Below are 14,193 nucleotides of genomic sequence, written 5' to 3' on the forward strand. Positions count from 1 at the left end.
GCCAGAAATTGTTGATGCTTTTTATTGTAAGAGATACATACTTTAAATTATATTGAAATTAAAAGACACACTGGAATCATTTTTCTAGAAAACTTCACTCAGCCTCATTTCATTAGTGTTTTGAGTGAATTAAATCTAATATTGAGGAAATCTGAGCTCTTGGAGGAGTTGGAGGTACACGGAGTAGTTGTGAAATGATGTGGAAGAACTTTGTTATTCAGCAAAGTCTTCCTGGTGTTTCATTTCCCTTTTTCATACATCCCAGTATTCTAGAGAATAAAAAAAATGCAACTTACTTTCAATTTCCTTGAAGATATAGGAACCCACAATAGAGAAAGTCAGAACTGAAATGGGTAAGGCACAGTCAGACAGAATCTCACGTACTCTCGCGTGCAAATAGGGGCTGCAAGTTAAAGACAAAGTTTCTATCAGCACCACAGTGTAAAAATCACATTAATGCTTAAACAACTGAAAATTCAATCCAATCTCACAATTCTAAAGAGATACTTGGTGTGATGAATTAGTCATTAATTCAGCCTCAAATCCTCTGGAATCTATCGAGTTTGAAGGTTGATCAATGCATAAGTAAATCCCAGACAGGAACAAGAAGCTAAGATCCAAGCTAGAAAAAAGTCCTCCCTCCAAGCACCAATTTGTCTCTCATTCCCACTTTGCTTTAATTGCTTTCTCAAGCCTTTCAAATTTAAGGGCAATGGGAGTTAAACCTAAGTTAGAGCTGGGTGCTTGACTCCCAAGAGCACACTGAAGGTACGTTCCCAGTAGACCTTCCAGCACCACTGGGGACTTTTGCCCACCACAACAGTTCAAGGCTTATCTGGGGGGAGTTAGAGGACTTCCAACATGAAATACAAGGTTCACCCAAAGCTTTCTGAAAAGTGACTTGCCACGCCAAGCCAAATACGGAAGGGCATTGGCCAGTGACTGAACGTTTTGTTCTGCTGCTAACATTTTCCAGGTGGCCAGCCAAGTTCATCTCTGGCTTTGGCTTCTACCACCACTAGTGGAAGAGTTCCACCTGATTTTTCTCAGTGACAAAATCAAGATCTAAACCCTTAGTGACTCCTCACAGGTAATATGAAACGATCAGCAGTCTGAGCTCCAAAACTGAAGTAACTCACCTTTTCTTAAACTGATAGAGGGTATGGCCAAGCCAAAGGGTACCCAACATCAGCATGAGGCTAAGGACAGCAGTTTCACGTCCATAGTGCACATCGTGCGTGCCTGTTTGGTTCTCTAGGGCCATGGATCTGCTCACTGAGGAGTTCATCAAGAAGGTGGTGTTGATGCCAAGGCTTGGGAGAGCATTAGCTCGTGCTTTTTCCAAGTAACTGTCTCCTGTGCGCCCGTGGTAGTAATATTTCTTAAAAACTGCACAAAAAAACAACAGGCAAGCATTAGGACAGGTCTGTGACAACCAAAGGAAGTAAAATGAAGTGGTTCTTTGTTTGAGCATGCACTATTAACATTGTGCTTCACCAGGTTTATAGCTCTACCCCTCAAACTAGTGAAAAGACACCAGCACTTCTTCTCTTACTAAGCCAGTGCATCACTAATTTATTTTTCACTTATTGTCACAGGTAAAAGTTAAATTGATCTAAACCAACACGTTTGAACTGTAAGGATGGACCTCACAGTTATTTCTATCAATGTGTTTCTACCACTAGAATCAATGCTCTTAAATAAATATACACATCTCCTTTCAGCAGCCTGGTAACCAAATTCCATCAGGATCTCTGAAAAAAATTAAGAGCAGCCAGGCTGCACAGATCTATAAGTGGACTACAGAATGAAGAGTAAACTTTTCCTCCAAGGCTGGCCCAGGTTTTAAAGGGAAGTGTTGATGGTACACAAAATCTGGCAGAACATTTACATTGACACTGCAAATTGGATAATAACAGAGCACCTGAAGTAAACCTGGACAAGGAAAACACCCAGTAATGCTTCTGGAACTGTTTGTAAATGTGTTAGGATAGCTTGGAGGCATTTATATAACTAATTAGCAGTTGAAAATACACTCTTGCTTTTGAGCATTTAGGCAGCTGTGTTCCCATTTCTATGGCACTGGTTGGCTCCAAGCATATAAAGGTGGTTTGGGGATTATTTCACCTCTTTGAGGAGCCCAAGATGCCACATGGAACACATAAAACCAGAAGACAGGTGTTGGGCTTCACAGCCCTGGTACTCCCACGTTATGTGATCAGATGGCACCAGGCAGCACTTGCTCTCCCCCACACTGATGGGAAGATAAAGGAGGATGGAAGACACCACATCAGAGCTTTCAGTCCTCTCCACCATTCTTTGATTGAGTCAAAACACCCCTTCAAACTTTAAACTTTTGAGTTTCTCTGTGCAGAGCAAGACCATTCTCTTTAAGCAAAAATACAACAAGCTGAAGTTTAGACTAAAATGTTCCTCAATTTCCCCTACCCCCAAAAATAATCAAGCTTCCAAAAACCCCAAGCACCTCAGCTATTGCATCTGCAGCAGCCACAGGAAAACCAGGCAAACTGTGATTCTAAATGTTTGAAAACAAGCAAAACAAACTTGAAAAATCCTTGAAAAGCACAACCCGCCTTTGCCACCACCTTGAATTTGGCCAAAGCACAGTTGGTTTGGAGCTCACCCCAGTGTACAGTGCCTTATGTTTAGCCATGTTGTCATTTTAACAGCAGAAATCTTTTCTTGTACCACCTTTATGTTTTAATTAAATTATGTTTGTGTTTAACTCCTGGTAAAAAGAGTTTAGGTATTCAACAAGTGGATGAGGTCAACAGAGCATGAAGGTCACGAGAGAAACAACCAGTTACTTGACATCCAATACTTCTGCAGATAAATTTCAAGATCACAGAAGGTTTACAGTTCAGGATTCAACCACCCAATTTGCTCTCAGCAGCAGCCACAAACGAGGAGCTGGTTGCACTGCTCAGGTACCAGAAAGGTTTCCCCAAGAAGGAGCAATCCCATTCCAACCACTGCCAGCCCTGCGCATTCCCCCGTCGCGTGCTGCGGAAGAGCCTCTGCTCTCATTTCCTCCCTCCAGCCTCACAGCTGCATCCAGCCCAGGCAGGACACCCCCACATCTGCTCTGCAAAGGGGTAAACTGAGGCACAGAGTGCTGCCGTGACCCACACATCAACACAGAACAAGTTGTTGGAGTGTTTGTAGTTTCCGGCTCGGGACGTTAAAGGACACTCGTGTCATAAGAATTATTGTGGCAGCGTTTCCTGGGGATTAGCAGCTGGTCAGGGCTGAAAGCCTGTCCACCATCTCAGCTGACTTAAGCATGACCACGTCCTAGAGGTGCAATCACTGAGCTTATAAGGCACCAACAGCAACATACAACCTGGCAACTATGCAGAATGTATTTGTACACCTCCGTAGTTAGGCTTGGACTGGAATGAATGAGAAACAAGTTACTTTTTTTTTGGAATCTTAGTGATTTTCCTCAATTTCCCCACACCTGGCTCTATTGGAGTCGTGTATTTAGGGTTGAGGACATCTTTGGTGCCCTGAGTTCAGCCTGACTACACAACTCCTCCAGCTGCAATTCAGCTTGCAGCCAGCTCAGAAGCAGCTAGGATTGCTCCACGCAATCCTGGGTATAGGGGAAGAAACTTTGATTTTACTCTGATTTCAGTTAAAGCAAGGAGAACGTGCCAAGATGCCTAGTGGAGCCCTTCATCCTGCACCACAGACTTGCTATCAATTGATTCCTGCAGATTTATAGCTTGTTTTCCTAGCAGGGCTAAGTGACTCCTTGGCCAGGTTCAGGGAGAGCGGCGGAGCAGGTGGTGAAACGGGGGCGTCCTCCAGGCGCGCGTGGCTCGAGTTCCCTCCAACAACATCAGCTCGTTTTGTTTGCTCCAGCCCGTTTCCTGCAGAGTGCAGATGTCAAGATCAAACAAACACAGCTTCGGTGGCTGGGCCACATGGCAAAAACAAAGTGTCACCAGGCTGGGGTGAAGGCACGTGGCTCGATTCCTCTCCACAGCGTCGCGTCCCTCCTCCCTTCTTTCCTGCATGAGTACCTCGCAAAAAATCAAGGCTATGAACAGACTGAGGGAAGCAGATCCATGAACAGACTGGGGAAAACATTGCAGAGCAAGAGCAGATTGTCCCCTGGCACTTAAGGAAGCCCCGAGTCACTGTCAGCTGGCAAATCATCACCAGGACATATTTAGCAGCTTGGGGATGCTGCAAGGTAGTGGTGAAACGCTGGCCCAGGTTGCCCTGAGAGGTGGTGCCAGTGCAACAGGAGAGATTGAGACTAGACAGAATAATGTTTGACTCTGAGGGTGGTGACCCCTGGCCCAGGTTGCCCAGAGAGGTGGTCGCTGCCCCATCCCTGGAACCATCCCAGGTGAGGTTGGCCGGGGCTCTGAGCAACCTGCTCTAGCTGCAGATGTCCTTGCTCCCTGCAGGGGGTTGGACTAGGTGACCTTGAAAGGTCCTCCTCCAACCCAGACCTTTCCATGATTGTATGAAGACTTCAGCCTTCTCTTCCTACCTCACTGCTCAAAGTTTTGAGCAGGAGGAGGTGGTGACAGCAGCAACCATCACCTGCTGCCACAAAACAGGGGTGGAAGAAGAAAGATGAGCATGTGGCCATGAGCTGCACTGGTGTCAAGAAGACTCAGAAGGCTGAGGATAAAGTCCATGCCTGCCCTCACCCTTCCCTTCTGTATCTGGGAACGTGGCTGGACCTGGGGTCCCATCTGCTGATGCAGTGAACACTTGCAGATACAGCTGAAGCCAACATGAGCAGAGCATTGGTTTGATTTTATTACCATCTTTCCTATAAATTCAGCCCTTCCTCAGTACAAGGGAGAACTACACTAATTCACTAATTAACTTCCAGGAGCCTCTGCTGTCCCCACTGCAATACTGCAAGGAATTGTATAGTCCTGCAAGGCTGGCAGCTGAGATCAAGAGATGCTTCTTATACCTTTAACCTGCACCCCACTCCCCTCAGCTCTCTACTCCAGAAGCACTGTGAGCATTTGCTGATTTTTACAAAGCAGTTGACCATGGTGTTGAGGAACACCTTAGTGCCACGAGGAGACTGTCCCATGCCTCCAGGACAGGGCACCAACAGCACATTAAACAAATCTCACAGCTCCATAGTGAGCAAGGAGAAAGCCAAATATCCCAGCACAGCTTCTCCTCCACCCACTGAGCTTTGTCTAAGCATAATGAGCCAAGCCTGAGGGTCTTGAAAACAAGGGATGTGCTCAGTGGGCTTAGGTAGGTCCTGAAGGATTTCAAAGGATAGCCCAAACTTGAGGTTGCTGGACCACAGGTGATAAAAGAACAAGGAAAGCAGACTTTGCCAGCTTCTCACTGGGGTGGACAGAAAAGCTGCCATTTACATGGCATTTCTGCTAACAGCTGTCACTGTCACAAATACCTCCTGCCAATCCTGATCAGGAGGAAAAGAGGTGCCAAAGAAATCTTTTAGACCCCCCAAAAAAGCTGCCTATTGATGTGCACCTAGAACTGAACCCAGAAATGGGGACAAAGTGGCTGGAAGTGGCAGAATAGCCTTAGGAGCATGCTGGAACATGCAGCAATGTTCTACAACCACCTGAAAGGAAGTTGTAGCAAGGTGGGGATCAGTCTCTCCTCCCAAGGAAGAAGTGGTAGGACAAGAGGAAATGGCCTCAAGTTGCACCAAGGGAGGTTTAGGATGGATATTAGGAAAATGTCTTCACCAAAAAAGCATTGGAACAGGCTGTCCAGGGAGGTGGTGGAGTCACCATTCCTGAAGGTATTTAAGAGACATGCAGATGAGGTGTTTAGGGACATGGTTTAATGATGAACTTGGTAGTGTTAGGCTAATGGCTGGACTCAATCTTCAAGGTCTTCTCCAACTGAAGTGATCCTGTGAAGGTGCTGCAGTCCTTATGTGGCCAGAAGGGTCTCAGAGCTCCTTCAAGAATGGTCAATCTTAACCCACCTTTCAATTCACCTCTGTGCAGATTTAATCTTGTGGCAAGGAAAGACATCTAGATGTACTGAACTTAAACTGAACCTTTTTTTTGTTGCCAGGATTAAAAAGACTGGTACTAGGAAAAGACTCCCAGCAACATGAATATGCTTTCTGCCTTTTTTTTAAGGCACTAATTCTGCCTCTACCCACTGAAATGAGCTGATAGAAACTCTGTGCCTCCAAGTGAACTGCTGGCATAGGGCTGCTTCACTCTCTCACTTTTTTCTCCCTGAAGACCCTGAATCAACACAGAACATGCATTTTTGCAGCCTTGTATTTCCCTTTGGCAAAGAAGCAAAGCAGAGATCTGCCCTGAAAAACACACTGTTGCAAGACTTACCTTTAATAATGCCTTTGAAGGCATCAAGCACAAAGGTGATGGATATAAAAAGTGCAATTATTTCTTCTGTTGACCTGTGGAAAAACCCCAGAAATTAATACAGCCATTAACAGAGTCCACATTCAAAAGAAAAATCAACATATTCATGCATTTACCTGAAAATATACCAATTTTAGTAAGACTGCAACTCAGGAAACAAAACCCAGTGAATCCTTAAATGCTTCTCTCAAGCTGAAACAATAAGCTGAGAGGATACTCGCCTCATCTCACAAAAGACATTTTGCAGCAAGTTTGTAATTAAGGAGCCTGTGGAATGTATAATTTCTCCATTTGCTGAATAATCTGATCAAAATATCACTTCTTGAAAATAGCTACCTTTTAAAGAGCTTCATCAGAAGACTGAAATTAAAGAGGGAGTACATCACAAGGAAAAAGCTGTTCCACAGTCCAATCCAAGCATAGAAAGCACTGAAATCCAAGTTGTAGTCATCACAGATTCCTCGGATGACTGCGAAAATGAAGCATGCACATGTCAGATTAAACTTCTGTCCTCACCACCCTGCGAGTCCCATCTGCTTGGTGGCAAAAAGAACCAATTTCAAGACTTCATTGCAGCATTAAATTCCATTTCTTACCATTAAAATCCTGTTCTTACACTTCCAGATCAACAGTGGATCAACACAAACTGTTTTCCCCTTTGTCATCCCCTTTCTTCACTAGAAATGGGGAGAAACACTTGGAAGAATATTCTCCCACACTTCTCAAGACACCTTTCCTAGGGGTCAAGGCCACAAAACCAGCCCTTGGAATTTGCTCTTGCTGACATTTTGTGATGCTGTTGAAGAAGGGATTTGATGCATGGTTCTGCACCATGTTTACTCAGTCAGTGCCCTGTGGACAGAACTTCATGTCTTAAACCTTTCAAGCTCATCATAGCCCATCTGAATGTTCCTATAGATGTTGAGTTTGCTCCTTTACACCTCTGGCTCAGAAATATCACCTTGCAGCTATAACTGCAAGGTCACCTTAGCAGGGCAATCAAAAAAACCAACACAATAGGAGAGCAAAAAACTTTGTGGCTCTTATCCTCAAAATTGCTTTGATGCAGCCACACCAGAAAACCATCAGCTGAAGATTTCCTCCTGGAAGCAGAAGGAACATTTTCTCACAAAACATTTCTTCTGTGTGAGATGATTCCTTCAGAAACCGACTTTAAACCTGAATCAGATCCCTCCCTTCTCCCTCAGCACCAGAAGCAACCCTTCAATGCTGATCAAACTCAACTGAAGCAAAAGGTTCTTGCACAAAGCCACTGGTGGCAATCCCAGCAGCCCCAAGGCCCACGTTCAGCAGACTTACCATTGATGTAGAGTGCTAATGGAGCTGTAGTTAGGAGTACAACCAGAGGTTGCCCTGAAAAGAGTGCATAAAGCAGCCCTCCAATACACTGGCCAACGATTGTCTTCTGCACATCTGCAAGCAAAGGAGGAGGATGGAGACAAACAAGGGGTTAAACCAACACCTCCCTGACCAAGGAGCATTCACAGGGTGTAGAAGACAACTGCTAATGAGTAAGAGCAGTAGTTAGAGGGTATAGAGGGGAGACACTGAAAGCAAGTAGTAAACTGCCAGCAAACTTGTATTTATAATTTAGGATGGCACCAGGCTTCTAGATGTTCAACTGTGAATTTTGGGAGGATTTTTTTTTTTGGTGCAGTTTGGGGGTTTCTTCTTGTTGTGGGGGGTTGGTTTGTTTTGATTTTAAACAGTTATAAAGACATAACAAGTATTTGTGGAGGCCTTCAGGCAAGATTTCAACCAAGACTCTAACAGTCGTATGAAATGCTTCAGGGCCACCGCTGGGATGAAGAAAAACATCATCCAGCATGCCAGAGTATTTGATACTGGCAATCAAATTCACATCAAAACCACAGGAGCCTGTTCTAGGGGGAAAAAAAAAGTAGGTAACTGCATGGCTATAAAGTGAGCATCAGTTAAAAGTATAGTAGCACATACCTGCATCAGTCCAAGTAGATGATAGCACGCAAAGCAGTTTTGAATTATTCTAGTATCCTGAGAATGTCATAAATTTAACTAGAAAAGCCTTCAGTGGTGTCCTCTTCATCAGATAAAAGCTACCAAAGTTTCCTTTGACCAAAGCTACTCCTTTTGAATACATGGGACCCTGTGACAGATGCCCCAAACTGACAAACTTACCAATAACTCCTCGGGTGTTTTCATCGTTGAGTGACCCAAACGCAATGGATGGAAGGAGGCAGGCAAAGTACAGAAAGATCATAGTTGTGATGTATTTCCCTATAGCTTTGTTGTTTCCAATAATACCTAGTGCAAACCACAAGAAAAGCCATGTTAGTACAACCTACTGAAACCCTGCTTACATCAGCCAGACACCATTAGTTCTTTTAAAGCTGAAAGGCAGAAGTAAAAATTCAGTCCACGCTTGAAACACATGGGTAGGTTTTGAAGGTTTATACTTTTACACTACCACCCTCTCTTGTTCATTTGGGAGCAGAAGTAGAAGCACCAACGTGCCACCAGACTGCTCCAACAGATGTCTCTGGCATCCTCCAAACAGGAAATACTGGAAACACTTGGCTCGGTTTTGCCAGCCCCAAAAGTTTGGAAGATGATCAAAGCAGAAACTGGAAGTTTAGGGTTTATAAACCCCCTACCCATTGACTTTTTAAAGCCAATTTTATAGGTATTCTGGACTATACCCCTAATGAGCTTCATGACGACCACTCATCACCCCAACCCAGGATGCCTTGGGCAGGAAAACATGAAGCACTTCATTTTTCCCTAGGCAGAAACCTGAGGTTATAGGCTTGAATCAATAATGTGCTGTGCTGAGCCAATTAGTGCTAGCAGACTTACAAAAACAAATAGCACCAGAGGTCAGGAATGAGTACATTAAGAGTTCTGCTTCAAAAAAGCCCTTCTGAGAGAATAGGTTCTTTCTTTTCCATCTATTCACCCCCCCCTCCTCTCTTCTCCATCGGAAAAAACACACCAGGCCAAAACAAAAGCAGCCAGAAAGAGAATTAAAGTGTCATAATATGAATTTAAGGGCCTCTGAAGTAGCTTCCCTTCCCTTTCCTGTTTTCAGGCTGCTGTCCATCCCCAGTGAGCTCATATCACACAAGAGAAAGGATGAGAGATGACAACAGCTGATATTGTTTGAGGAGGACATAAGTTTTTCCACAGAACGGCCTCTTTAGAGAGAGCCTTGTCAAAGAGAACCTTGAAACAGCCTTCAGCCTGCCTGTGCCACCACCTTTGATGGTGCTCCTGCTGGGAGACACTTGGACATGCTTGGAGTTGACCCATTCTTGTTTCTGGAAGCCTCCTGAGCAGTGGACTTCCAACACAGGCACCTGCCCCCAAGCTCCCAAATGCCCATCCAAGCCTTTGCTAGCATCAGTCCCCTGCTGGAGGTGCTACAAGCTGATGAGCTAGATCAGAGAAGGGAGGACTTGGCATCAGATGCTGTTGGTGCAACACTGAGAAAATCTGGATGTAGCCACAGCAGACTAATTCTATCACTGGAATGAAAAAAGAATAATTGCTGAATGACTTTGGGATCTTATCTAACATCTGCTTTCCACACCACTTGCCGTGCAGAGATAAGGATAGGAGGATGCAAAACCCCCAAATCAAAGATGATGTTTAATGAACAGGCAGAGACACGAATAAAGGACACCTTGAGATGGTTTCTGTTCACAGACAAGACATAAATGGGACTTCTCACCATCCTCAAAAAAGGGCAGGGGCTAAAACTTGACAAGAGACATCTCAAACATGCAAATATGAGCCTGACCTTCCAGGAGTCATAAGATCAGCTGTTTCAAGGCAGATTCCTTTCAATTTATTGTGAAGATTCAGAAACCACAGACCACATTCCTGACCACTCTTGGCAACCAAAGGACCTGAAATATACTTCTCAGAGATTAAACTTTCCCATGTGATCTCCAGTCCAGCTGCAGGCTCCTGCCTTAGAATCCCAAGTGCCAAAGACCTTTAGAGAAAAGGAAGGGCTTTGCAGGGCAGACAGTGGGCCTGGAGGTAGTTTTGTAAGTAGAGATGGTCACATCCTTCTTCAGAGGACCTTGTGTTACTCCAGAACGCTGCTTTACAGGCAAAGGAGTCTTTCCAAGATGAAAGGTCAGAGGCAACAATGCTTGAAAGCTACAAAAGCATTCACAAAAAGGCAACCAGGACCAGAGAAACAACTAATATTATAAAAAGGGGAAAAAAAAGGCTCATTTGCTGAGCAGAGAAAGCTACTGAAGTGATGAAGTGGTTCCTAAATTAGTCTTCTGGGTAGGTCCACCATAGCATGAGAAGGTAGAAGGGAGGAAGAAGCCTTGAAGAGCATCACAGAAGCTCATGCATGACTTTGGGTTCATCTTCAATCCTTGCAAAGCAAGGATGAGGAGTCCTTGCTGATCACAGATGTCCTTACACCATGGCTGGGCCCAAGGCTTCCAGTACAGAGCAGGATTTTTAGTCCATAACCAGTCAGAGAAGCTCCGAGGAGCAACGGATCCCTCCTGGTGGGAGGCAAAATTCACTGCCTAATGGAGATGACAACATCAGATTCAACACACCCTCTCACAAACATGATCAATCACTCTAATTGCAGTTCAAACCATGAGCAAATGCTGCTGCCTTGTGCAGATTCACCCGGGACAAGCACTAAAATCCAGCCTTTTAACCACCCTTTTTTTTTTGCCTTTTTAAAGTCAACATCTGGCGAAACAATTTCAGGGTCTATTTGCAACCCAGGGACTGACATCACTTCATTTACAAGAAGGTGGGCTGCATTCTGATGGCATTTCATCTGCAGCAGGCTCATAAAGCCATTGAAAAACGTGTCAGTCCAACTGCACGATGGAAATCTGTGGCAGGAAAAAAATCAACTTGTGGGCCAGCTGTGAAATTGGAGGAACTGGTTGTTACAGCAGCCATCCCTTGAAATTAAGGTACATCTACATGCTGAAATGGGAAATAATTATGTTCATCAGTGTGACAGCTCTATTTTACTTGCTTGAATTTCTGAAATGGTGTAGTTTTAAAAGCAAGGTTAGAGTTTCAGAGGAAACTGCAGCACTGTTGGCTTCACTTTGCTGGGTATTCCACCATCTATAAGCCAGTGACCAAGAGAGACCCAGAGGCCAGGACTGGAGCTCCTGAAGTCTGTTAATTGTACATTTATTGAATCAAAATTGAGACAGATAAAATGTCTATTAATGTTCTTACTCAAATTTCAAATATTCAAACACAGTTTATTTGTCCTGATCTGCAGCACAGCACCAAGGATGTGTCTATTAAATCCCTGATTTAAAAAAAAAAGAATAAAAATCACCTTTCAGTGGCAAAACCAAAACCTATGGACAGATCTCCTTGCTGTGAGCCTCAAAAACTCAAACTCCTACGAGACAGATGAAATGTCTGACTATTAATGTTCTTACTCAAATTTCCAATATTCAAAGCAGTTTATTTGTCCTGATCTGCAGCACAGCAGCAAGGATGTGTCTATTAAATCCCTGATTTAAAAAAAAAAAGAATAAAAATCACCTTTCAGTGGCAAAACCAAAACCTATGGACAGATCTCCTTGCTGTGAGCCTCAAAAACTCAAACTCCTACAAACATGAGCTAACGTCCTCAAGCTGGGCTTTCACTTCTGTTAGTAGCTGCTGGACTCTGCCCAATTTTCTGAAGATGAACAGAAGATGAGTCTTCCCTAAAGTCCTGTGAAGAGTAAATCACAGTACAACTGAGACTAACAACTTAACTGGAGAAGGAAATCTACTCTTGGTGATTTTGAAACAGAGAAGCCAAGCATATGCTCAGGCTAGAAAAGTATGAAGAAACAAATCAAGGGCTCAGAGCTGTCCCTTCTCTTGTTTCTTTCAACCCATTTCCCATCAAGTGCTAATGCCTTGGAAGGAAACATCCACAGACAAAAACAAGATGCTTTCATGCATCTTTAATGCATTAACATCCACCACTGACATGAAGACAGACTGCAGAAGCAACCCAGGTTATGGAATCATGGAATGTCTGGGCTGGAAGGGACCTCCAGAGGTCATCTAGTCCAATCCCCCATCATCAGTAGGGACATCTCCAACTAGATCAAGCTGCTCAGAGCTTCATCCAGCCTGATCTTGAATGTCTCCAGGGATGGGGCCTCCACCACCTGCCTGGGCAACCTGTTCCAGTGTCTGTCACCCTCAGGTCATGATGCTCCAATGCATCCAACAAGTCACTCTTCAAGAGACTTGAAGAGAGTGACTCTTTTACACCCAGGTGATATTTGGGGACAAAGGGCTGCAGAGATGCAGGAGCTACCCCAACATCTACCCTCGGGCAGCAGAGGCACTGAAGTGAAAAAGGCCATCTTCAAACTCTTTATTTTAACTCCTCTCTCAAGAGAATCCTGCCAAACAAAGGGGCTGCTGCAGCCGGGTGGGAGAGCTGATAAAGATTTGGCACATGCCACAACCAATCCCCAGTCAACACTTAACAGGTTTAAGCTCTCTGCTTAGACAACCAGCAAGACAAAACCACCTTTTCAGCCCTCATTCCTCCAGTGCCTTCACAAGCTTTCCTTTGAAGCATGCTGGCATTACAGGGAGCTTTGGAGATCTCCCTCCTGCAAAACACCACCACTAAATCCCAAGGATGCTGCCAGCAGATGCACTCATGTTACCCTCAGGGTCTAGTCTGGGACCCTCTGCAGGACCAAGGCCAGGGAGGAATCCACATCTCCAGCTGAACTATCTACCCAACAGCTGCGTGCTGAGGACAAGCACCAAAGAAAACAGGGGGACACAGAACAAACCTCAGCTCTTCTCTCTTCCATTCACCCTTCCTCCCCAAGAGGTGAAGGGATATGGCAGAGCATAGCACCAAAACCCACCATGAAAACCTCAGGACCCTCAAAATTTCCCCCTGGGTACTCCAGATGCTACATTAGTGATTATTCCTCCATGGTGCACCAGAAAATACACACTGAAGAATTAGAGTATCGAGTTTGATGGGTAAAGTTGTAGCTGAGTCCAGGCAGGATTCCCTCCCTCATTGAAACCAGTCTCAATATAGGTCCTGCAGCTGGGTCAGGGCAATCCCCAGCATCCATACAGGCTGGGGGATGATCACCCAAGGGCTGGAACCCCTATCCTGTGAAGGAAAGCTGAGGCAGTTGGGGTTGTTCAGGCTGGAGAAGAGAAGGATCTAGGGAGACCCTATTGCAGCATTTCAGTATCTGAAGGGAGCCTACAAGAGAGCTGGGGAAGGACATTATACAAGGGCTTGTAGTGATAGGATGAGGGGTAGTAGAGTCAAACTGGAAGAGGGCAGATTTAGGTTACATGTAAGGAAGAAGTTCTTCACTCTAAGGGTGGTGAGACACTGGTCCAGGTTACCCAGGGAAGCTGTGAGTGCTTCATCCATGGATGTTCTCAAGACCAGGTTGGATGGGGCTTTGAGCAACCTGCTCTAGTGGGAGGTGTCCCTGCCCATGGCAGGGTGGTGGAACTACATGATCTCTAAGGTCCTTTCTAAGTCAAATTGTTCTATGATGAGATTGAGAGCAGTTGTGCCAAGTAGGACTTTGGGGTGCTGGTGGATGAAAAACTGGACACAAGCCAGCAATGGGTGCTCACAGCCCAGCAGTCTGGGCTGTCCCCCCAACAGGGCAGGGAGGGGACCCTGCCCCTCTGCCGGCTCTGGGAGACCCCCCTGCAGTGCTGGGGCAGCTCTGGAGTCCTCAGCACAGCAGAGCCAGGGACCTGCTGGAGCGGGGCCAGAGGAGCCCCA

General features: G+C 45.1%; 1 protein-coding gene across 1 annotated transcript in view; it reads right to left on the reverse strand.

Annotated features, from left to right (window-relative positions):
* The window catches only part of SLC4A11 (solute carrier family 4, sodium borate transporter, member 11), a gene marked incomplete at its 5' end in the record, with an annotated part of 55,575 nt that overhangs the window by 14,246 nt on the left and 27,136 nt on the right, over positions 1–14,193 (reverse strand). Inside the window, 6 exons of the mRNA XM_008949403.1 lie at positions 297–403; positions 1,140–1,389; positions 6,351–6,424; positions 6,726–6,858; positions 7,710–7,823; positions 8,568–8,693. Of these exons, the coding sequence (XP_008947651.1) occupies positions 297–403; positions 1,140–1,389; positions 6,351–6,424; positions 6,726–6,858; positions 7,710–7,823; positions 8,568–8,693 (804 nt within the window). The remainder of the gene's footprint in view (positions 1–296; positions 404–1,139; positions 1,390–6,350; positions 6,425–6,725; positions 6,859–7,709; positions 7,824–8,567; positions 8,694–14,193) is intronic.

The sequence above is a fragment of the Merops nubicus genome, unplaced genomic scaffold, assembly GCF_000691845.1.
Source record: "Merops nubicus isolate BGI_N331 unplaced genomic scaffold, ASM69184v1 scaffold6051, whole genome shotgun sequence".
Classification (NCBI taxonomy): Eukaryota; Metazoa; Chordata; class Aves; order Coraciiformes; family Meropidae; genus Merops; species Merops nubicus.